The sequence below is a fragment of the Mesocricetus auratus genome, unplaced genomic scaffold (genome assembly GCF_017639785.1).
Source record: "Mesocricetus auratus isolate SY011 unplaced genomic scaffold, BCM_Maur_2.0 Super-Scaffold_100010, whole genome shotgun sequence".
Classification (NCBI taxonomy): domain Eukaryota; kingdom Metazoa; phylum Chordata; class Mammalia; order Rodentia; family Cricetidae; genus Mesocricetus; species Mesocricetus auratus.
This window is the reverse complement of record NW_024429194.1, coordinates 16,937,330-16,955,499: the sequence shown is the minus strand read 5'-3', so window position 1 is coordinate 16,955,499 and position 18,170 is coordinate 16,937,330. Positions and strand designations below refer to the sequence as shown.

General features: G+C 48.7%; 1 protein-coding gene across 5 annotated transcripts in view; it reads right to left on the bottom strand.

Moving 5' to 3' along the window:
* Positions 1 to 18,123, bottom strand: part of Pask (PAS domain containing serine/threonine kinase) — a 35,789-nt gene extending 17,666 nt beyond the window's left edge. Inside the window, exons 1-11 of one of the 5 annotated variants that reach the window (XM_040752992.1) lie at positions 17,359 to 17,787; positions 17,082 to 17,148; positions 16,168 to 16,223; positions 13,464 to 13,699; positions 11,808 to 12,043; positions 10,680 to 10,850; positions 8,529 to 8,669; positions 7,387 to 7,521; positions 4,204 to 4,464; positions 2,235 to 2,403; positions 1,082 to 1,235 (exon numbers count right to left, since the gene is read on the bottom strand). In XM_040752992.1, the coding sequence (XP_040608926.1) occupies positions 1,082 to 1,235; positions 2,235 to 2,403; positions 4,204 to 4,464; positions 7,387 to 7,521; positions 8,529 to 8,669; positions 10,680 to 10,850; positions 11,808 to 12,043; positions 13,464 to 13,650 (1,454 nt within the window). In that variant the 5' untranslated portion in view covers positions 13,651 to 13,699; positions 16,168 to 16,223; positions 17,082 to 17,148; positions 17,359 to 17,787. Of the gene's footprint in view, positions 1 to 1,081; positions 1,236 to 2,234; positions 2,404 to 4,203; positions 4,465 to 7,386; positions 7,522 to 8,528; positions 8,670 to 10,679; positions 10,851 to 11,807; positions 12,044 to 13,463; positions 13,700 to 16,167; positions 16,224 to 17,081; positions 17,333 to 17,358; positions 17,788 to 17,937 lie in introns of those variants that run through there. The other 4 variants (XM_040752991.1, XM_040752990.1, XM_040752989.1 and 1 more) reach the window with 4 other exon arrangements.
* Between the last annotated feature and the right edge of the window lie 47 nt (positions 18,124 to 18,170).

The following is an 18,170-nucleotide window of genomic DNA, read 5'->3' as shown; positions in this document are numbered from 1 at the left end:
TAGAGTCAAGTTTGGGGGTGGGAGAATTCTGTATGGCAGACTTAGAATCCCTGATTTTAGCATGACAGCAAACTGCCAGCTGCCCTGGCAGCCAAGTGCCACCCGTCACTAACTTCTGGCCACTGTAGAGACACACAGAGAGGTTTTCAAGTGACCCTTTGGAGCTAGGGAGCCCCTCCTCTTGTCCCACCAGCAGACGTTCACATAAGGCAAGTGGGACTCTGTCCAGAGCTGCCTCAGGAACCTCAGTCCTCCTGCCAGGGACAGCAAGGGCTGGCTTCTAGAGAGTACTTCGCCTGCAGTTCTGTTTTGTTTGAGCACCTGGCCTACCATGGGACTCAGCTTCAGCAGCAATTCCTCAGGACACACCTTACTCACTCCCTTCCCCAACAGGTCCTGACTTTTATAATTCTTAAGATGGAAAGTTTACCTTCCTGAGTACATTGTAACTTTTGGGAATGAAACCTTAAGTCTTCTACAAGTTTGTTGAGTAAGTAAATTAGTAAACAAACAGATGAATGAATGAATGGATCTTGTTAGAAACCATGTGATGGATGCTAATCAAGCCCTTAGAACATCAGTATCTAAAGATGCCTATGTACAGTGAAATGAGTCCTGATTCACCCAGAGTAATTCCATCTTGCCATGAAGTACCATGATGTGTTCTGTGTTAAGTTTGCAGTGAAACAAACCCATTAGAAATATTAAAACGCTATGATGACAAATGAATTTTTATTCCTACCTTTCAAAGTTTTCCAATATCAACTTCCTTTACTCAAAATGAATAACTTTATTTTAAAATATATAACGAGAATGGTTTCAAATGATTTCAAAATTCTAAAGTTCTCTTATCATTTTCTTGAATATCCTACTTCCTTGTCTATGCGATGAGAATAGCATCATGGGTACTCTCTGGCAGGGATTGTATGGACTCTCAGTCAGTAATAGAAAAAAGCAATCCTGTGTACAGACAGAGAGGATGGCCAGTGCACGTTAACCATCACTGTCACTATTACCCATGAGCTAGATATCACCTAATCAGGTGTTTAGTAACCCTGCCACCTCCCACCAGAGCACTTACCCCAGGGCGGCCTGAGACGAGTAAGAAGGAAGTATCTGGCATCCAGTTTCCAACCGCGTCTGCGTCCTGAGGGAGACTTGTCCTCCTACTAGCTGCAAGGTCTCATCTTGTGACAGCATGTGGTCACGGGCCAACACTGCATCTACCCTTGGACCTAACAGCAAAATCAAGAGTTTTCTATTCCCAGGCACTGTGGTAAAGCACCCATATACCTGTATCAAAACCTCAACTACTCAGACGGCCTACACTTAGCATGTACATCAGAAGCATGCCAACTACTCAGACGGCCTACACTTAGCATGTACATCAGAAGCATGCCAAGAGCTTCGCTTTCTGCTAGCACTGATCCCTCACGTGTTCCTGTTTCATCACTTCTCTCCCGTCCCGAAAGAACAGAGGTCCTTCCCTCTGCCCATCACTCGGACCCACAGGCCTCAGCACAGCCTAGAAACTCCCAAGAGATCAGACACTGGCTTTGCAGGGTATCAGCAAAGTGCCCCACCCTCCCAGTATCCTGAGACAAGGGGGATCTTTTGGGACAGCAAGCTGACTGTTACACCATCTCTACAAACCCCTAACTGAAGACCTTAAACTATTGGGATAAACATATTGAAGTCAACAGGTATGTAACATAATTTATAAATATGACAGGTTATAACAATTCAACCTTATACTACGTGAAACTACATGAATGTATTATTGTTATTACTGGGGCAGACAGGGATTCCTGGGAGGCAGCTTTTTCTTTCCAGATAGGGTCTTCCTAAGTATTCCAGGTTGGCCCCAAATAACTGCAACCTACAATTTGGGATTACAAGTACTACACCTGGCTTGGTATAAATTCTCTTTAAATGGACAAAATTTTGGCCAGCTATTTCTGTCTCAGACGGAGCACAAGTGGTTCAGTCTTGGAGGACTTCCTAATTCCCTTCTAGATGCTAACACAGTTGTACAAACGAACCCACAAGCGTCCCAGCTCCTGGGAAAGAAGAACAAGAGCCTGTACAAGGCTGAGCCTCCCACTACCCTGCCCACTCTGAGCTTCTGGAGAGGTCATCAATGGCTTCCGCTCTGTTCATCTGTCACAGAGCCACCAGCCTCCAAGGGGCTAGGCAGCCACAGAAACACTGTGGTGGAGGAGGCTGTGCCTTACCCTGGGCCCCACTGGCCAGTTCCCAGTCCTGCTGGACATCAGAGCTCATCTCCCCTGGACCACTCTTACTGCCAATGTCCAGGCAGTTGACAAGATCTGGCAGCTGTACAGAACTGTCACATGCGGGGTCCATGGAGTGGTAGAAACCAGGAATCAGGAAAGTGATATTCTAGGGAACAAAGCAGTGACATTTCAGAACCTAGGAGGATCCATTCTGACCCACTGAACTAACTCATCCTCCTAGGGAAAAAAAAAATCAGCAATGCAAACAGTTCAGCCCCCAGAGTGGGAAAGACCTTGGGTCACATGCTTTTGGCTTATATACATATAATGTACTTTTTTCATACTTTTAATAAAAAAGGCGAACAACACACTCTAAGGAAAGTTATACCAATAACTACATGTCTTCCAAGCAGACAGCTGGCCTGTGACTTCACACTTACCTAGAGCAGAGGCCTGTATTTGGGAAGCTAATATCTTATAGCTTTTGGTCCAAGAATACTGATGTGCACCTGTCAAGGGCCATATGACCACAGAAAGCTGCTCACACAGATGCTGCTTCTGAACCTGTATGTGGCCTCCAACCTAGACGGCTGAGTGTGGCCACAGATCCAATGTAACTTCAATGAGGGTCACATGTCTCTACCTATAAGACTCTTAGAGGTCTCAATGCCTGTAATACTCCTCCAGAAAGCCATCACCCAGGAATTCTGCTAGCTGTTTTTTAATCAAGTAAACTCAACTGAACTAAACTTTAGGTTAGTTACTCGTTAAGGTTTTATTGAGAAATAGAATAGCCTTTTTAGAGCCCCATAGAATACTCTAACCACCTGTCACACAGTCTAGTATCACCCAGTTGAAATGACAACAGATGGAGGCCCTGCCTCAGAGGCAGTCCCCAAGTAATAAAGGGCCACAAGTACCTACACCCAGGAACCTGGAACCTGGTGGGCACTCAACAGATGTCAAAAGCAGGGGAGGGATATGCAGATGCCAAAAGCTGGCAGGAGGCCAGGGGTGGCGCATGCCTTTAATTCCAGCGTTCAGGAGGCAGAGGCAGGCGGATCTCTGTAAGTTCGAGGCCAGCCTGGTCTCCAAAGCTATACAGAGAAACCCTGTCTTGAAAAAAACAAAACAAAAACAAAAACCAACAAAAAAAGCAAAAGCTGGCAGGAGTGGTTCCCAAGGCTGCTCCATTATCTCTCTTCAGCATATGGGAGGCATGCACCCTCCCTCCCAGTGGACTCAGAACACCACTGGGATCCATCTCCCAAATAAAAAGAGGTTGTAGGACAGTGAGGCATGACATCTGAGACTGAGGTGAGACTTCAGAGGCAGGATGCTCCCATGAATGTTCCAAACAGCATCCATGTCAAGAATGTGAGCAGTCAAGGCCTCAGGACTCCACACTCAGCCAGTGAGTTGCCTCAGCTGGCACCATGTGGAGCACAACCTGGCCTAACAGGCTGACTTGTGACTCAGAGTGTGTTAAGTATTGTCTGTGGAGGTTTGTGCAGACCCATGATGAGACTGTACCCTCCAAGTCTGGGTGAGGATAAAGCAGGACATTAAGGCTAATGGCCGTCCTCTGGTGAGAGTCTTGTCTACTCAAGTCTAGCCTCATGAAGGGACGTTACAGAACCCTTTCTCCTCCAGTTCCCTCCACCAACCACGCTCGGGATGTGTAAACCCATATCCATAGTGTGCCCAAAACCTGGTCTAACGGTCAGACCAAAGCCAGCTGAGTGGGAACAGAGATCCCAGGGAGAGGACCCACTTGCTTCTCTGGAAAGATCCCAGAGACAGTTCAAGAGTGGCCACCGATGTGGGGCCCAGGAGTATGAAACGTGCTGGTTGTGAATAGGATGAGTACAGCCCGTAAGCTCTGCAGCCTATCAGGTACAGGTCCCATGAACGTGCAAAACAGTCTCCTCAGAGCACTGAGAGCTGGGAAGCCAGGCAAGCCTACCTTGCCCAGGAGCTCCGTCTTCTTATAACCAAACAACATTAGTGCAAAGCTGTGGTTGACACCATAAATTGTGCCGTCAGGCAGGAGGGTGATGAGGCCACTGATGGTACAGAACACCCACACGGATGCCTGGTAACCTGGTTCAGAGGCAGCCTCACTCTCAGCCTCAGCCTTCCCATTGGCCTTGGATTTCAGCTTCAGACTCAGAGGGAAGGTGGTACCATCTCTGGCTCTCCCAACGGACCTTTGAATCTTGAGACTCTGAAAGACAGGGCAGCCCCATTTACCACAGCAGCACTATATAGACAGAATCCTGAGCTATGATGTTTCAGATCCAAGCTCCACCTACATACCCATGCTAAGAACACCCCTCATCCATGCTGCTTCCCCTGACTATTCCCCAGTCCCACCTTGCCCAAAGAATTCAGAACCCTGGCAACAGCAGCAGCAGGCTAGGAGGAATCAGGGTCCACAACAAATGCATAATGAGAGGACCAAGGTACAAACCAAAGAGGGACCTGGACCCAACCTCATCCGAGCAGGCCATTTGCGCCGACCTACACCCTGCTGGTATCCACAGGCTGCACCGTTCTCAGCTCCAAGTTTCTCCAGCAGTAGTCTCAGCAAATGCAAAGTCCATCCTGAGAGTAGCTGTGATGATTATGGTCACCATGACAGATTCTAGAACCACCTTCAAGACAGACCTCTGGGTATGCCTGTAGGGGTTATCTCGACTGCACTGATTAACGCTGGAAGATCTAACCACTGTGGGTAGCACCATCCCCTGACTGGGAACCCGCACAGTGCAAGGGAGCTGAGCAGCAGCACATAGTCGTCATCCTCTGCTTCCTGGTTGTGAAGGCAGTGTGACCAGCTACCTCATACTCCCGCTGCCTGAAATGGTACCCTTGAGCTGTAAGCTGAAACAAAACATTTCTTTCCCAAGTTGCTTTGGCCAGAGTGTTTTTCATAGCAACAGGAAAAGCAACTAAGACAGTAGCCATGGTTCCACACCCATCTTCTGTCCCTCCAACCCAGAGGTACTGCTTTCCTGCTGTCACCGCTCACTGGGGGACCATCTATTTCCCAGCTACTCGCCTGACACACAACCAAATCCTTACATCATACACTGTCTACTTCTCTATTTGGAAGGCATGTGATTTCCAATGAAGACTTTGAACATAACCAGGCACGGTGGTGTAAACTGGAATCCTGACACTTGGATGGCAGAGACAGGTGGATGAATCCCTGAGTTTGAGGCCAGTTTGGTCTACATAGAGAGTTCCAGGGCAGTGAGGACTACACAAAGAAACCTTGTCTCAAATTAAAAAAAAAAAAAATGAAAAACAAACTTGACAGGTGCAGTGTTCCTAACCAGGATGAATCAGGCTTGAGGTGAGAGACACAGGCTTTCTTTTCTGCTGTTTCAGGGTCTACCCTAGAAGACATGAAAAGTTAGGAGCTATGTTGGAGGCCTGGTGGCTCATCTACCCTGTCCTGAGCATAGGGATCACCCAGTTCATGAGCCCTGAACAATGGTCTAAATGAGAACTCAAAACCCACCTTCCTCAGACGTAGGAGCTGACCAGGGCCCACCTCTGCCAACGCTACTTGACCCCAAGACCCATGAACCCAGCAATGAGGAGACATAGATTCCCCTTGTATAGGTTCCATCTGCTACAAGAGGAGAGGGTGACTTGTTTTGAACTGAGAACACACTTACATGTGTCTTCTCCTGCCATCTCCAGGACAGCTGCCTCAGGGAGTTAGAGGTCTGTCTGAGAGCTGGTCAGCAGCAGTTGTATAGGACTCTACATACAGCACTGCCACCAGCCAATGCCCTGCCAATCTGTTGGCTACTTCCTCAGAGTAGAACAGAGAATGCAGAGACAATTCTGTGAGTTCAAGGCCAGCCTGGTCTACAGAGCCAAGGCTAAACAGAGAAACCCTGTCTCGAAAAACAAAAACAAACAAAGCCCTGGTCCACACTGGACTCTTCTATAACAATACCCCCATGTAGGCCTGCAGCTCATGAACTAGAAAATTTGACATGCAAAAGTCAGCAAAGGGGACTGAGTTTAGAGAATCATACCTGGGGAATATTCTGAATGACCTCTCCTTAAAGAGAGGAGGGGAGGGAAAGAAGGAAAAAGGGAAAGAAAGAAAGAAAGAAAGAAAGAAAGAAAGAAAGAAAGAAAGAAGGAAGGAAAGGAAGGAAGGATGGAAGGAGGAAAGGAAGGAAGGAAGGAGGAAAGGAAGGAAGGATGGAAGGAGGAAAGGAAGGAAGGAAGGAGGAAAGGAAGGAAGGAAGGAGGAAAGGAAGGAAGGAAGGAGGAAAGGAAGGAAGGAAGGAAGTCAATCCATTCCTAAAGGCACAGAAGTGACAGCAGGTAAGGCACAGCCATCAGATGCCCAAGGCCATACACTAGCTGAAAAATGGGGACCCTAAGAATTCAGTATGAATCAGGCTTCCACCACACCCCAGTCTCTCTGGCACTCCCCGTGAAATATGGCTGTCCACCTCCAGAAGGTGATGGCTGACTAACAAGCACCTAATGCCACTCAAACATTATCTAAGTGTGTCTTTGAGGTGTCTCCAGGTATCAGTGAGTCTGAGTGGTCTGAATAAGGAAGAGTCATGCTCAGTGTGGTGGCACCATTCAGTCAACTCAAGGTCTGAGGAGAAAAATGAGGGAAGGACTAAGCGGAATCTTCTGCAGCTAGGATGCCCCATGTTACAACTCCAGGCTCTCTGCCTTTGAGCTCTGGGACTTCCCCCAGAGGCCCTCGGGGTTCTCAGACCTTCAGTCTTGGATGAGTCACACCAGGGCATACCCTAGGATCTCTAGCTTGCAGGTGGCCTCATAATCACAAGCATCAACTCTCCAACTAATCATGTGTCTCTATATAAAACCCTATCTGTTCTGTCTGAAGAACTCTAACCAGGGTATGAGGCTACCCTACAGATCAGCCCATCCTCCTGGAACCTCAGGAAAGAGAGGGCCCAGGGGACAAGGCTAGTCAGCCAGGAGACCACATGACTCTAGGTCTTGGATGAGCCTCAAAGCTCAGAGAAGTAGAACGGAAGCTTTGCCCCACCCGAGAATGATCCTGCAGTCAAGTTAAGGGTCTAGTCTAAGGACACAAGACCCAGCAGCCAGTGCAGATGGTTCAGGCACCTACCTTTGGGACATGCTGGCCAGGAGGAGGGAGCTGCATAGATGGAATCAAGTCTGTGACATACTGCCCAACTACATCCTTTGGAGATGTGAACCCATGGAGATGAGCAAAGAGACTGTCACATGATGTGATGGTTCCCTGGGGGGAAAGAAGCAATGCTCCTGACAGCAGTTTCTCACACTTGTCTTTAAATCTCACTGAAGTTTATGCTCTAGTGTTTATAAACCAGATGCAAGAACAATGCCACAACTTCTATATCCAAGGCACAAGAGCCATGCCATGGGCTTTCACAAGAACAATACCGTTTCCTCAATGTACCCAAGTGACTTTCTTGAGTACTCTCCAAAAGTCCTGGTTCAATGGGTGGCATTGGTACACCTCTTTAATCCCAGGACTCAAGAGGCAGAGGCAGATGGATTTCTGTGAGTTCAAGGCCAGCCTGGTCTACAGAGCAAGTTCCAGGACAGCTAAGGCTACACAGAAAAACCCTGTCTCAAAAAAACCAAAAGAAGCCGGCGGTGGTGGCGCACGCCTTTAATCCCAGCACTCGTGAGGCAGAGGCAGGTGAATCTCTGTGAGTTTGAGACCAGCCTGGTCTACAGAGTGAGTTCCAGGACAGCCTCCAAAACAATACAGAGAAACCCTGTCTCAGGGGAAAAAAAAAAAGCCAGGCATTGGTGGCGCACTCCTTTAATCCCAGTACTCGGGAGGCAGAGGCAGGGGCAGGCGGATCTCTTTAAGTTTGAGACCAGCCTGGTCTACAAGAGCTACTTCCAGGACAGCCTCCAAAGCCACAGAGAAACCCTGTCTCGAAACCCTCCCCCCCCCAAAAAAAAACAAAGAAAAGAAAAAAGCCCTGGTCCATACCACTCTTCAGCAACAACATCCAGTTCATGTTTAAGCACTATTCTGAAAGACTAACATCTTTAAGCATAAGAACAATCTTGAGTAGTTGTGATTCTATTCCCGTTTTATAGAAAAGGAAACTTAAGGCATCAATGACTAGACTTCTTGCCCAAGCATGCAGTTAGTAAGTGCCGGAGCCAAGGCAAACCCCAGTTAGCTCTGGCACTTCCTTAAGTTCTGAAAGGGGAAGAGAGCATTGTGTTAGCAGGAGATAACTGAGATTCGGGAAATACACTCACATCACTCTGGAAGGTAACCCAGGCTGAGACCCTCTCCACAGGCTCCAGAACCACGACACAGCACAAGCCACGTTCTTGCTGCAGCCTCTTTATCCACACAGAGACCGGAATCTTCTCCCCACTTCGGCTGACAATGTCCACCTGTGGACACACATTTCTTGTACCAAGGTGCACAGCAACTGCAGTGTGAATTCTGCCACTAGCAAGGCAAAGTGTTTCTCATCAGGAAAGGGCTCCCGGGTGCTCCAATGCTTCAGTGCAGCCAAGCTCTGCCCACCTTTCAGGAACCTACCCAAGTGCAAATAAGGCAGGCGGATCTCTGTGAGTTCGAGGCCAGCCTGGTCTACAGAACGAGGGCCAGGATAGACTCCAAAGCTACACTCTGTCTCGAACCCCCCCCCAAAAAAAAGGAGAGCTCACACGTAATCTCAACTACCCTTTTGCTATTGGTGTTAATAGGTTTTGTTGTTACTTGTTTAAAGACAGGCTCTCATGTGGGCCAGCCTGATCTCAAGCCCCCCATGTAGCCCAAGCTGGCCTTCAACTCCTGATCTCCTATGTTGGGGGTTACAGGTATCAATTATCAATTTCTGATATGAGTGGATGCTTTTTGCTATGGTTATCACCCACAGACACTGAACTCCAGTCTTCAGCCTTGAATTCACACATCAGTAACTTTCCAGGAAGCTTCATCCTCCAGACTGAGGCTGCATCATCAGTCCCTATCATTCTAAGGCTTTTAGATTCCTAAACTGAGTGGTTACTGGTTTCACTGGATAATTGTAGAACTCTCCAGCTTCCAACCATGTGAACTGACCTAATAAATCCCTTTATCCAGATACAAAGTTGGTCCTGAGCTTCTGAAAATCTGACCAAATATATTTAGCTTCACGATAAGATAACAGGAGAAAAAAATGAAGTATCTGTAATTTCTCAAAGAAATAAGCACTAAGGGCTAGACAGATGGCTCAGTGGTTAAGAGTACTTGCTGCTCGCCAGGTGACCACCCAGCACTCAGGAGGCAGAGGCAGGTGGATCTCTGTGAGTTCGAGGCCAGCCTGGTCTTGAAAAACCAAAAAAATAAAAAAGAGTACTTGCTGCTCTTCCAGGGAGATTCAAGTTCAGTGCTACATTGGGCAACTCACAATTGCCTCCAACTCCAACCCCAGTAGCTGTTACAACCACCTCTAGCCTCCTTGGGCTCCCATTCATATGTGTACATACATGCAAACATGCACAGAAATAAAGATAAAAAGGCATTAACATGTGCTGAATGCTGTAATTATTTTCCTAGTAGTAGCTTCTTGACCCAGTAATTGATGCAACTGACACTGTCCAAGTTCTTGTGCCTAGAGCTTAGCCCTCAGCATCCAATAATTCAACTCATCTGTCAATGTCCCAGAAACACCCAGCAGCGTAGGAGGATCAAAAGTCTCCAGGAAAACACTCCCATCCCACCACAAAACACACAACAAATAAATTAAATATGTAGTTCTGAAGGTAAGAATCAGGTGTAATGATACAGTTGTATTATTTCAGAGGGCTCGGCAGTTAAAATATTTGCCATACAAGCATGAGAACCTGAGTCAGGATCCCCAGAAACCCACTTAAATGTTGAGTGAGAGTGGAGGCCCACATGTTAGTCCAGTGACAGAGTCTGGATACCCGGAGCAAGCCAGCTAGCAAGACTAGCCACATTGGAGAGCTCTGGGTTTGATCGAGAGTCCCCGCCTAAATGAATAAGGAGGAAGTGATAGAAGATGATGTCTGACATCAACCTCGGGCAGCCACACGCATGCACACATACATGAAACACGGGGGAATTATATCACCTGTCAGGAACTCTCATGTGGTACCTGCAGTTTTTAAAATGTAGTCCAAGCCTCAGCCCTCACCAAAACGTGACAACAAAGTGCCACCCACTACATCCACCTGAGAAGACACTGGCTTTAAAGGGCCCATCCCTCTTCACATCTGGAGTCAGGAAACAGTACCAGGACCATGTTTCCGTGAAGATGCTAAACTTGCAAGTGCTGCCAGCCACATAGCATAACAAAGCTCAAAGTCAGAAGTGAGGCAGCGAAACGGAGCCCTTCCCGTTACATGCTACTCTTGCCTTAAAGATAGGCAAAGCATCACCCATTCACTCACCACCGTGCCAAACACCACTGCAGCATGGCCGTCAGCTTCCACATGCTCCTCGCTGAGGGCTTCCACCACCTCGGAATCAGACTTGAGGAAGAACTGGGCAAGCCTCTGGCCAATCAGGTCATGACTGCTGTACCCTAGGAGGCTGCAGGCTTTGTCATTGGCAACCAGAATCTGCAGAGAACACACAGACCACCATCAGTTCCTGGGGCCCTTGGAACAACAGAGGAGAAAACAACACAGGAGGCAACAAGGGGCCCAAGGCCTGCCCTTTGCCAGCACAGCCTCTAGCATCTCCCGTCAGGGGCTCAGTAGTGGTCACTCTGCACTTCAGGCAGCTTTACCTCACAGATACATCCAATCAGGGCCAACTATACCCAGGACCCTCCACTAGCCAAAACAAGCATGCGCCAAGCAACACTAGGAGACTAGGAAGAGGGCCAGAGAGAAGGCTCAGCACACAGAGGTGCTCACAGCCAAGCCTAACAACTTGAGTTCAATCCCTGGGACCCACATGGTAGGAGAAAACTGACTCCCACACATTGTCCTCTAACCTCCATTCACACGGTGGCACACATATGCCAACGCCACACACTCACACACGCAAATGTAATATGATCAATTAACTTAAAAGGCTACTATGAAAACGTGGAACTTTGTATCACACTCCACTCCTGTCTAACAGGTCAGCTCCCACAGGGATGAATGTACACAGTATAAACACATTTCATTCAGCACTGGGTTTCATTTACATAACTAAGCTAACAAGCTAAATGTGTAACAGGGAATGCACCTCATCCTTTCCCTAGAACCTTTGTCCAAAAAAGCAAAATTCCTGTCTCATATAGACAAGACTATCTATTTTTCTTTTCTTTTCTTTTTTTCTTTTTTTTTTTGGTTTTTACGAGACAGGGTTTCTCTGTATTGTTTTGGAGGCTGTCAGTCCAGCCCGGCCTCAAACTCACAGAGATCCGCCTGCCTCTGCCTCCCAAGTGCTGGGATTAAAGGCGTGCACCACCACCGCCTGGCTATTTTTCTTATTACATTTAAAACACACATATCTCTGTTGAAAGGATCAAGTCTGACAACTCCAAATCCACATCTATGCTAGGTCTCAACTGCAGCAAATACCTCTGTGGTCTTGGCATCCACGGTGAAGACAGCCTTGTTGGGGTTGCACACAGGAGTTGAGAGCAGGGGTGCAGAGCACCCTGAAGCCAGGCCACGAAGCAAGGAACAGCAGGAGGGGCTGCCCAGTAGCCCCGCTGCAGGGTCGGCATGCTCAGGCGCAGTAGCGCAGTGCAGTTTGCTCGTGCAAATGTTCTGCGCAGCCAGAGATGAGAGGCAGTAAGAGCTCCACCTGTCCTCTGTGAGGAAAGGAAGGACAGAAAGGTAAAGACCTCAAACAGCTACCAAAGCAGGCCTCTAAGACAGGCAAAGCATGTGGCCTGCACAGGGCTCAAGCACTTGTCTAAGCCACAGAGCCAATGAGTGACTGAATGAGTCTCTCCAAAATAACCCTCTGGGGCTCAGTGGCACGGATCAATAGTCTCTGAGTACACACAGCTCAAGAACATTTCTGTCTAGGTGACACTCTAAAGCCTTGCCCTTCACACCCAGAAAGCTCTTGCTTACAATGTCTCCTCTCAAATACCAGTCACCTCTAGCCACTGCCTGGTCACTTGTTCCTGGGAACTGTCAGACAATTAAAAAGCTTCCTTTGCCCACGCCTCTACCTGCTTCCTCCCATGGGCTCTGTCCCCACCACTCTGAAGGAGCTGCTCTAAGCCACCTCTCCAACGGTTCCAAAATGCTCAGCCCATCAGTGAGCCCCCAGTCCTTACCCCACCCCACCTACCGGAAACGCTGAGCTCTTCAGCCAGACCACTATCCAAGCACCTGAGTGCCTCCCTCCTCCCTCCACCCAATAATCCATCCTGGTAGCTTTACTATCATGGAAAGACCAGTGTGTTTGGACCCCGTAACTGCCTCTAGCTCCAATCTCTGCAAGACCCAAGTTCCCATGCCTCCCAGTCTGTCCTTCCTAAGTTTAAAACCAAACACACATAACCTGCGTCTCCACCACTCTCCTGCCCCGTCCTTTTCCTCGGTGTCCTTCATCCAGAATCCAGACTTTCTCAGGACATGGCCTCTGTCTAGCCTTCCCTGAGGCCACCCACTTGCCCCAGCAGTGACCAAGCCAGTGCCCTACTCACACCTCTACCTGTTGCCCCTGTTCCCTGAGCAGCTGCCTAAGGTACCCTCCTGAATCCCGTCTACCATGCCAACACTGAAGCAAAGACCCTGGCCAGTGCCAAGCAAAGCAGTCTCCTGGAAAGCTGAGGCCTCTGCCTTGCTTCAGCAGCACCACCGGCCCCTCCCAGAACCCACTGCTCCCACGGTCCCAAGACCACATGCATCTGATGTCCCAGCACGCTGCTCTGTGACCTCAGGGCAGAATCCTAACCTTACTGTGCTCTGTTCTGGCTCCTGGACGTCTCCATCCTAAAGGACTTCCCTGCTTTATAAATGCCCTCAGTTTCAAGTACACACCTTGCTGTCCCTCAACTCTCCCCACCCCCACCCCACCACTCTGTCACACAGCACCAGACAGGTTAGCTCTTTCCTCCTGGCTATGGCCAGGACCAGTACCTTGGAAGACATCTCTTCCTGGCAAGAAAACATAAACCATCCTTCCATCCCTGACAAAATAGCTCCCGGGGAGGAAACTGCAACTCCGTGTTTTCAGTTTATAAGGTTGATGCCCATAACATCCCAGGTGATTACCAGAGAGTGCCATCCGGCTCTGGCAGAGTCTGGAAAGCCCATTCTTCCTGCTCAGGTGTCTATGAGCTATGGAGAGTGGCTTGCAGAGCTCAGAGGGGGTATGGGTAGCGGGACCTTCCTGGGCAGGAGGACTCCCAGACAAGAATCTGCAGTCTTCAGCAAAGACAGGTGGACCTCTGTCCTCCATGGAGAGCAGGCCAACTGGTCACCAAGCTCCCGCCTCCAACAGCCCTCACCTGGAAAACAAAGGATGATGATTAAGGTCTGCAGTACAGAATACAGAAGCAGTCAAACCAGCCTACATCCCAGGATCCCAGGTCAGGACCTACGGAGTGGGGATAATCAACCCAAATCTGTGCTATGAGAGCCTTTTCCAGAGAAATCCCCAGAAAGGCATGGAAAACAAGAAGGGGAGTGGAAAAGAAACAAGGATAGCAGAGGGAGGGGCCCACAAGACAAGGCAGGAAATGCAGGTCCACATGTGAGGAAGTGTCCCCAGATGTAGTCTTTCTGGGTGCCAGAAGAGCCAGCCACGCACAGGGCACCTTGAAGCATGCAACAAGAAGACGGAATCTAGAGACAGGACCAATCAGATGTATTCTCAAAGTCTGTACTCTGATACCAACGCAGACGCAAATACAGATACTAGGAAAAAATACAGAAAAATCCCATTGCCCTCACTGAGTTTTGGAGTGACAACACATTTCAGAGCTACACCAGTGTCACACTAGGAAAGGAACCTTACGATCACAGGTGTTAACCCACCCTCCAGTGTGAATGCTGAGTTACAGCAGTCTTGTCTCATGACTTCCCACGGTAGACACACTGAGTGTCCACATGCATCTTGCTGGCAAGCATGTCAACCATAAGTATACACTTATTTAACAGTTCCCCATGTTTAAGGCCACTCCACAGTCGGCCACTAAGAAGAAAGTATTCCTTGCTAGGAGTGGACAAGGCCGACCTAGTAATCCAGTGATTGATAGAGACAAGAATACACTGTGGGGCTAGCATCAGGACCACCGGTTGGATTCTCCCATAATGTAGGGAGACCACAAGGTCAAGATATGCCCACCTTAAGCACGAGCCCCTTTTATGCTACCTTCCAAATCCTCACAGTTCATCAACAAACAGTCTGGCACACACCTCTGAGGTCCACATCAGCCTTTTCCTATGCAGGATTCCTATACTAGCACACTTAGACCTGAGAGACTGCCTCACAAGGAAGAGCAAGCTGGGATAAACAGGGCCTCCAGGCCATGTGATGTCTAGGAAGGGACAGGTACCTACTCTTACAAACCAAGAGAATCTAGTAAGGAGCTTCTGGGAGCCCAGCCCTCCAATCATATACTGGCTTTGAAGGTGATCACAAAGTGTTTTTAAGCTAAGTAAGGTGCTGTGATCACCTCTGTAATCCCAACGCTTGAGAGATGCAGGCAAGAGGATCAGGAGTACGCACAGCATTTCTTTAACAACGCAGAAAGGGAGAGGAGTACCTGTTGTAATTAACAGATTGTGAGCTTCACTTCAACCTGCTCAAAGTTGATCACAGTGGAGTGTCTGATACACTCATGAGTCTATGGGCCTTAGCCCCAGAGCACAGCAGGGCAGGGCCCCTTATACAGAACAACAAAGTGCAGACATTGCTGCATTCCATGAAGCTACACAAAGTAAATAAACGGACAATAGGACAAGGTCAGTTTCAGCAGACCAAGAAATATAAGCCTGACATGCATGGGAAATCCATGAGGCTACATTGCAGGGACCAATTTAGAGAAATCTATGCACATAAGTAGCAAGACAGACAAGGACTATTCAGGCCAGCATGGTTTGACAAAGGTAAGGGCTGGTAAACCAGTCAGGAGGAAAGGCAGGTACCTAGGCAAGAAGGAGAGAAGGGAAGGAGGGAAAGAGAGAAAGAACAGGCCAAAAGAAAACGACTTAAATACTCATGAAGAAGAAAGCTCTGGTATCCCAGCACTCAAGAGGTAGAGGTAGGTGAGCTCGAGGCCAGCCTAGTTTACAAAGTGAGTTCTAGAACAGCTAGGACTGTTACACAGAGAAACCCTGTCTTAAAAAAATAAAACAAAGAATGACTCTTAGCAGTATAAGACGTGAGAACCTTCCCATTACAAAAGGTTATATATAACACGGTTCCTTTCTTTTAATATTAAAAAACCTAAATACACTTCTTAAAAATATACACATATAGAATAACTCTTCAACAAGACTGAAAACCCATACTTCAGAAAGATGGTTCCCTTGAATCAGAGAACTAAAATTAAAAGGCAAAATGGGACAGCCTTCTACTTCCTAAACTGGGTGGTGGGTTTAAATGTGTTTGTTTTCATTTCCTTTAATACTTCCGTGTGTGTGTGTGTGTGTGTGTGTGTGTGTGTGTGTGTGTGTGTGTGAGAGAGAGAGAGAGAGAGAGAGAGAGAGAGAGAGAGACAGACAGACAGACAGACAGAGAGAGAGACAGAGACAGAGAGAGAGAGAGAGAGAGAGAGAGAGAGAGAGAGAGAGAGAGAGAGAGAGAGAGAGCCAGCCCATGTGTGGAGCAGAGAAAACAGCTTTCAGGAGTCAGTTCTGTCTTTCTACCATGTGGGTCCCAGGTATCAAACCCAAACTGTCAGCCTTTGGCAGCAAGTGCCTTTACCCCCTGAGCCATATTGCTGAGCCCAAACTGTAGAGCTTTGTTTACTTTTGGTTTTTGAGGCAAGGGCTCCAGAAGCCGGGTCTCCAGAAGTGCTGGAAGTGCTGTGAAGACAGGAAGCACCATCAGCCTGACAACTGCTATTTTTGAATGGAGGTGAGTATTAAACCCAGAGCTACACACATTGGGCAAACCCTCTACCACTGACTGATAATGCACGACTATTTACTTCATTAGTTTACATGTTACATACACAGGCACATACACTCAGGGTGCAATTCTAAAAAGCAACAGCTCAATATGAAACAAAAGTGGTGACGCATGCCTTTTGTCCCAGCACTCAGGAGGCACAGAAAGTAGATCTGTGAGTTAGAGGCCAGCCTGGTCTACAAATTGAGTTCCAGGATAGCCAGGGCTACACAGTGAAACCCTGTCTCAAAAAACCAAAAAAGTAGCTACATAGAGCATTTAAAGTTATATTATATGACACTACCTTGTCTCAAACAAAGATATGTATGATAGAAATTTTAGAATGTATGACTTTCCTCCAAGTAACAGAGTTTTAATGTCAAAGATGCACATCTTCTCTAGGTATCTAAATGCACTAATTACTGCTATAGCAAACAATGGTGCGATCACACTGTTGTCTTCTGCTTTTAGAATCAACCTATAAACAAAACTCAGGGCATTTAAATATGACTCCCTAACACACTGCCAGTGTCACCAAACCTTCCTTTGTTTTTTCGAAGTTATATCACTTCAGAATACATTGTTATGAAATCTTAATTTATAGAAAAAATATCATTCCTCAAGCTAAACTGTCAATGCTACAAATTTTTTATTTTAAAAGTAATACAGAAACTGGGGAGATGGTCCTTGTGTTAAAAGTTCTTGCTATGCAAACATGAGGACCTGAGTTTTAATCTTTAATCACATAAAAAGCAGGGCATGGATGCACGTACCTGCAATCCCAGGATTAGGGGGTGAAGATAAGTGAATCCCCAGCGTTCACTGGCCCGCTAGCCTAACCTGAAAGGAAAGCTTGCAGTTCCGTCGGGGGCATTCCGGAGCTGGCGGCTCCTGAGCGCGGGTCAAACGGCCGGAACCCGCCACCACCCCGGGCCGGGGCCGGGCGGAGGGGGTGCGGCACGCGAGGTAAGGGCCAGAACCGCTCCACAACAGCGTGGGACCGCGCCTCGCCGCCACCCGCAAAAGCTCTTTGAAACACCGGTGTCTCACCTGAGCCCGGCGATCGTCCCCCGAAGGATTCACAACGTAAAGATCCCGCGCGCTTCCAGCCCACCGACCAATCGCGGAACGCCTTGCGCAGAGTGACAGGCGACAAGAACCAACCAGACACCCTGTGGGCGGGCCTCAGTGAATGCAAGCTGCGGAGCGCGCGCAACGGTTGCTAGGGACTCGCCGGACGCTCCCCCTACCGCGCCTCCGAGGAGCCAAAAGAGACCGATTTCTCTGTCCCACGCCGAGGAGCTGCCGCGGTTCATGCCCACGGCGGACCGGGCACGGTGAGCGACGCGCAGCCCGCCTTTCGACGGCCACATTCTTTGGGGGAGGGGGAGCGGAAGCGGACGACACGGTGGTTCATCGTGGGCTGGAGGCGGCGAACGTGCGCTCCCGAGCCGGACCGCGGCCCCTCCCTCCCTCCTGCTCCCGAGCATCCGCGAAAAGCGGCCCGTGGCGCCAGTAAATCAACGCGCAGGCGCGGAACAAAGCGGTCACCCTAGCCCTCCGGCCCATCGTGCTGACACACATCAGCGAGGCTCCCGAGGTCCGGGATACAAGTCTAACCTGCCTCACCTGTGACCTGTAGACCTCCGCACCTCCGAAGTCTGCACGGTAACATGGGCGAACCCGCAAGCTTGAGCTGTCTGCCATGCTGCCTGATGCTTTGCCGGAGAGTCAGCTGTCGCCCCGCTCGCCTAGACCCCACTCACGCCTCAATCACCTAGCTCAGGTGGAGCCGGGGCCTGCGAGAACTACAACTCCCATGAAGCACTGCGTCCACGCAAGCGTGTCAGCTCGCGCTGCTA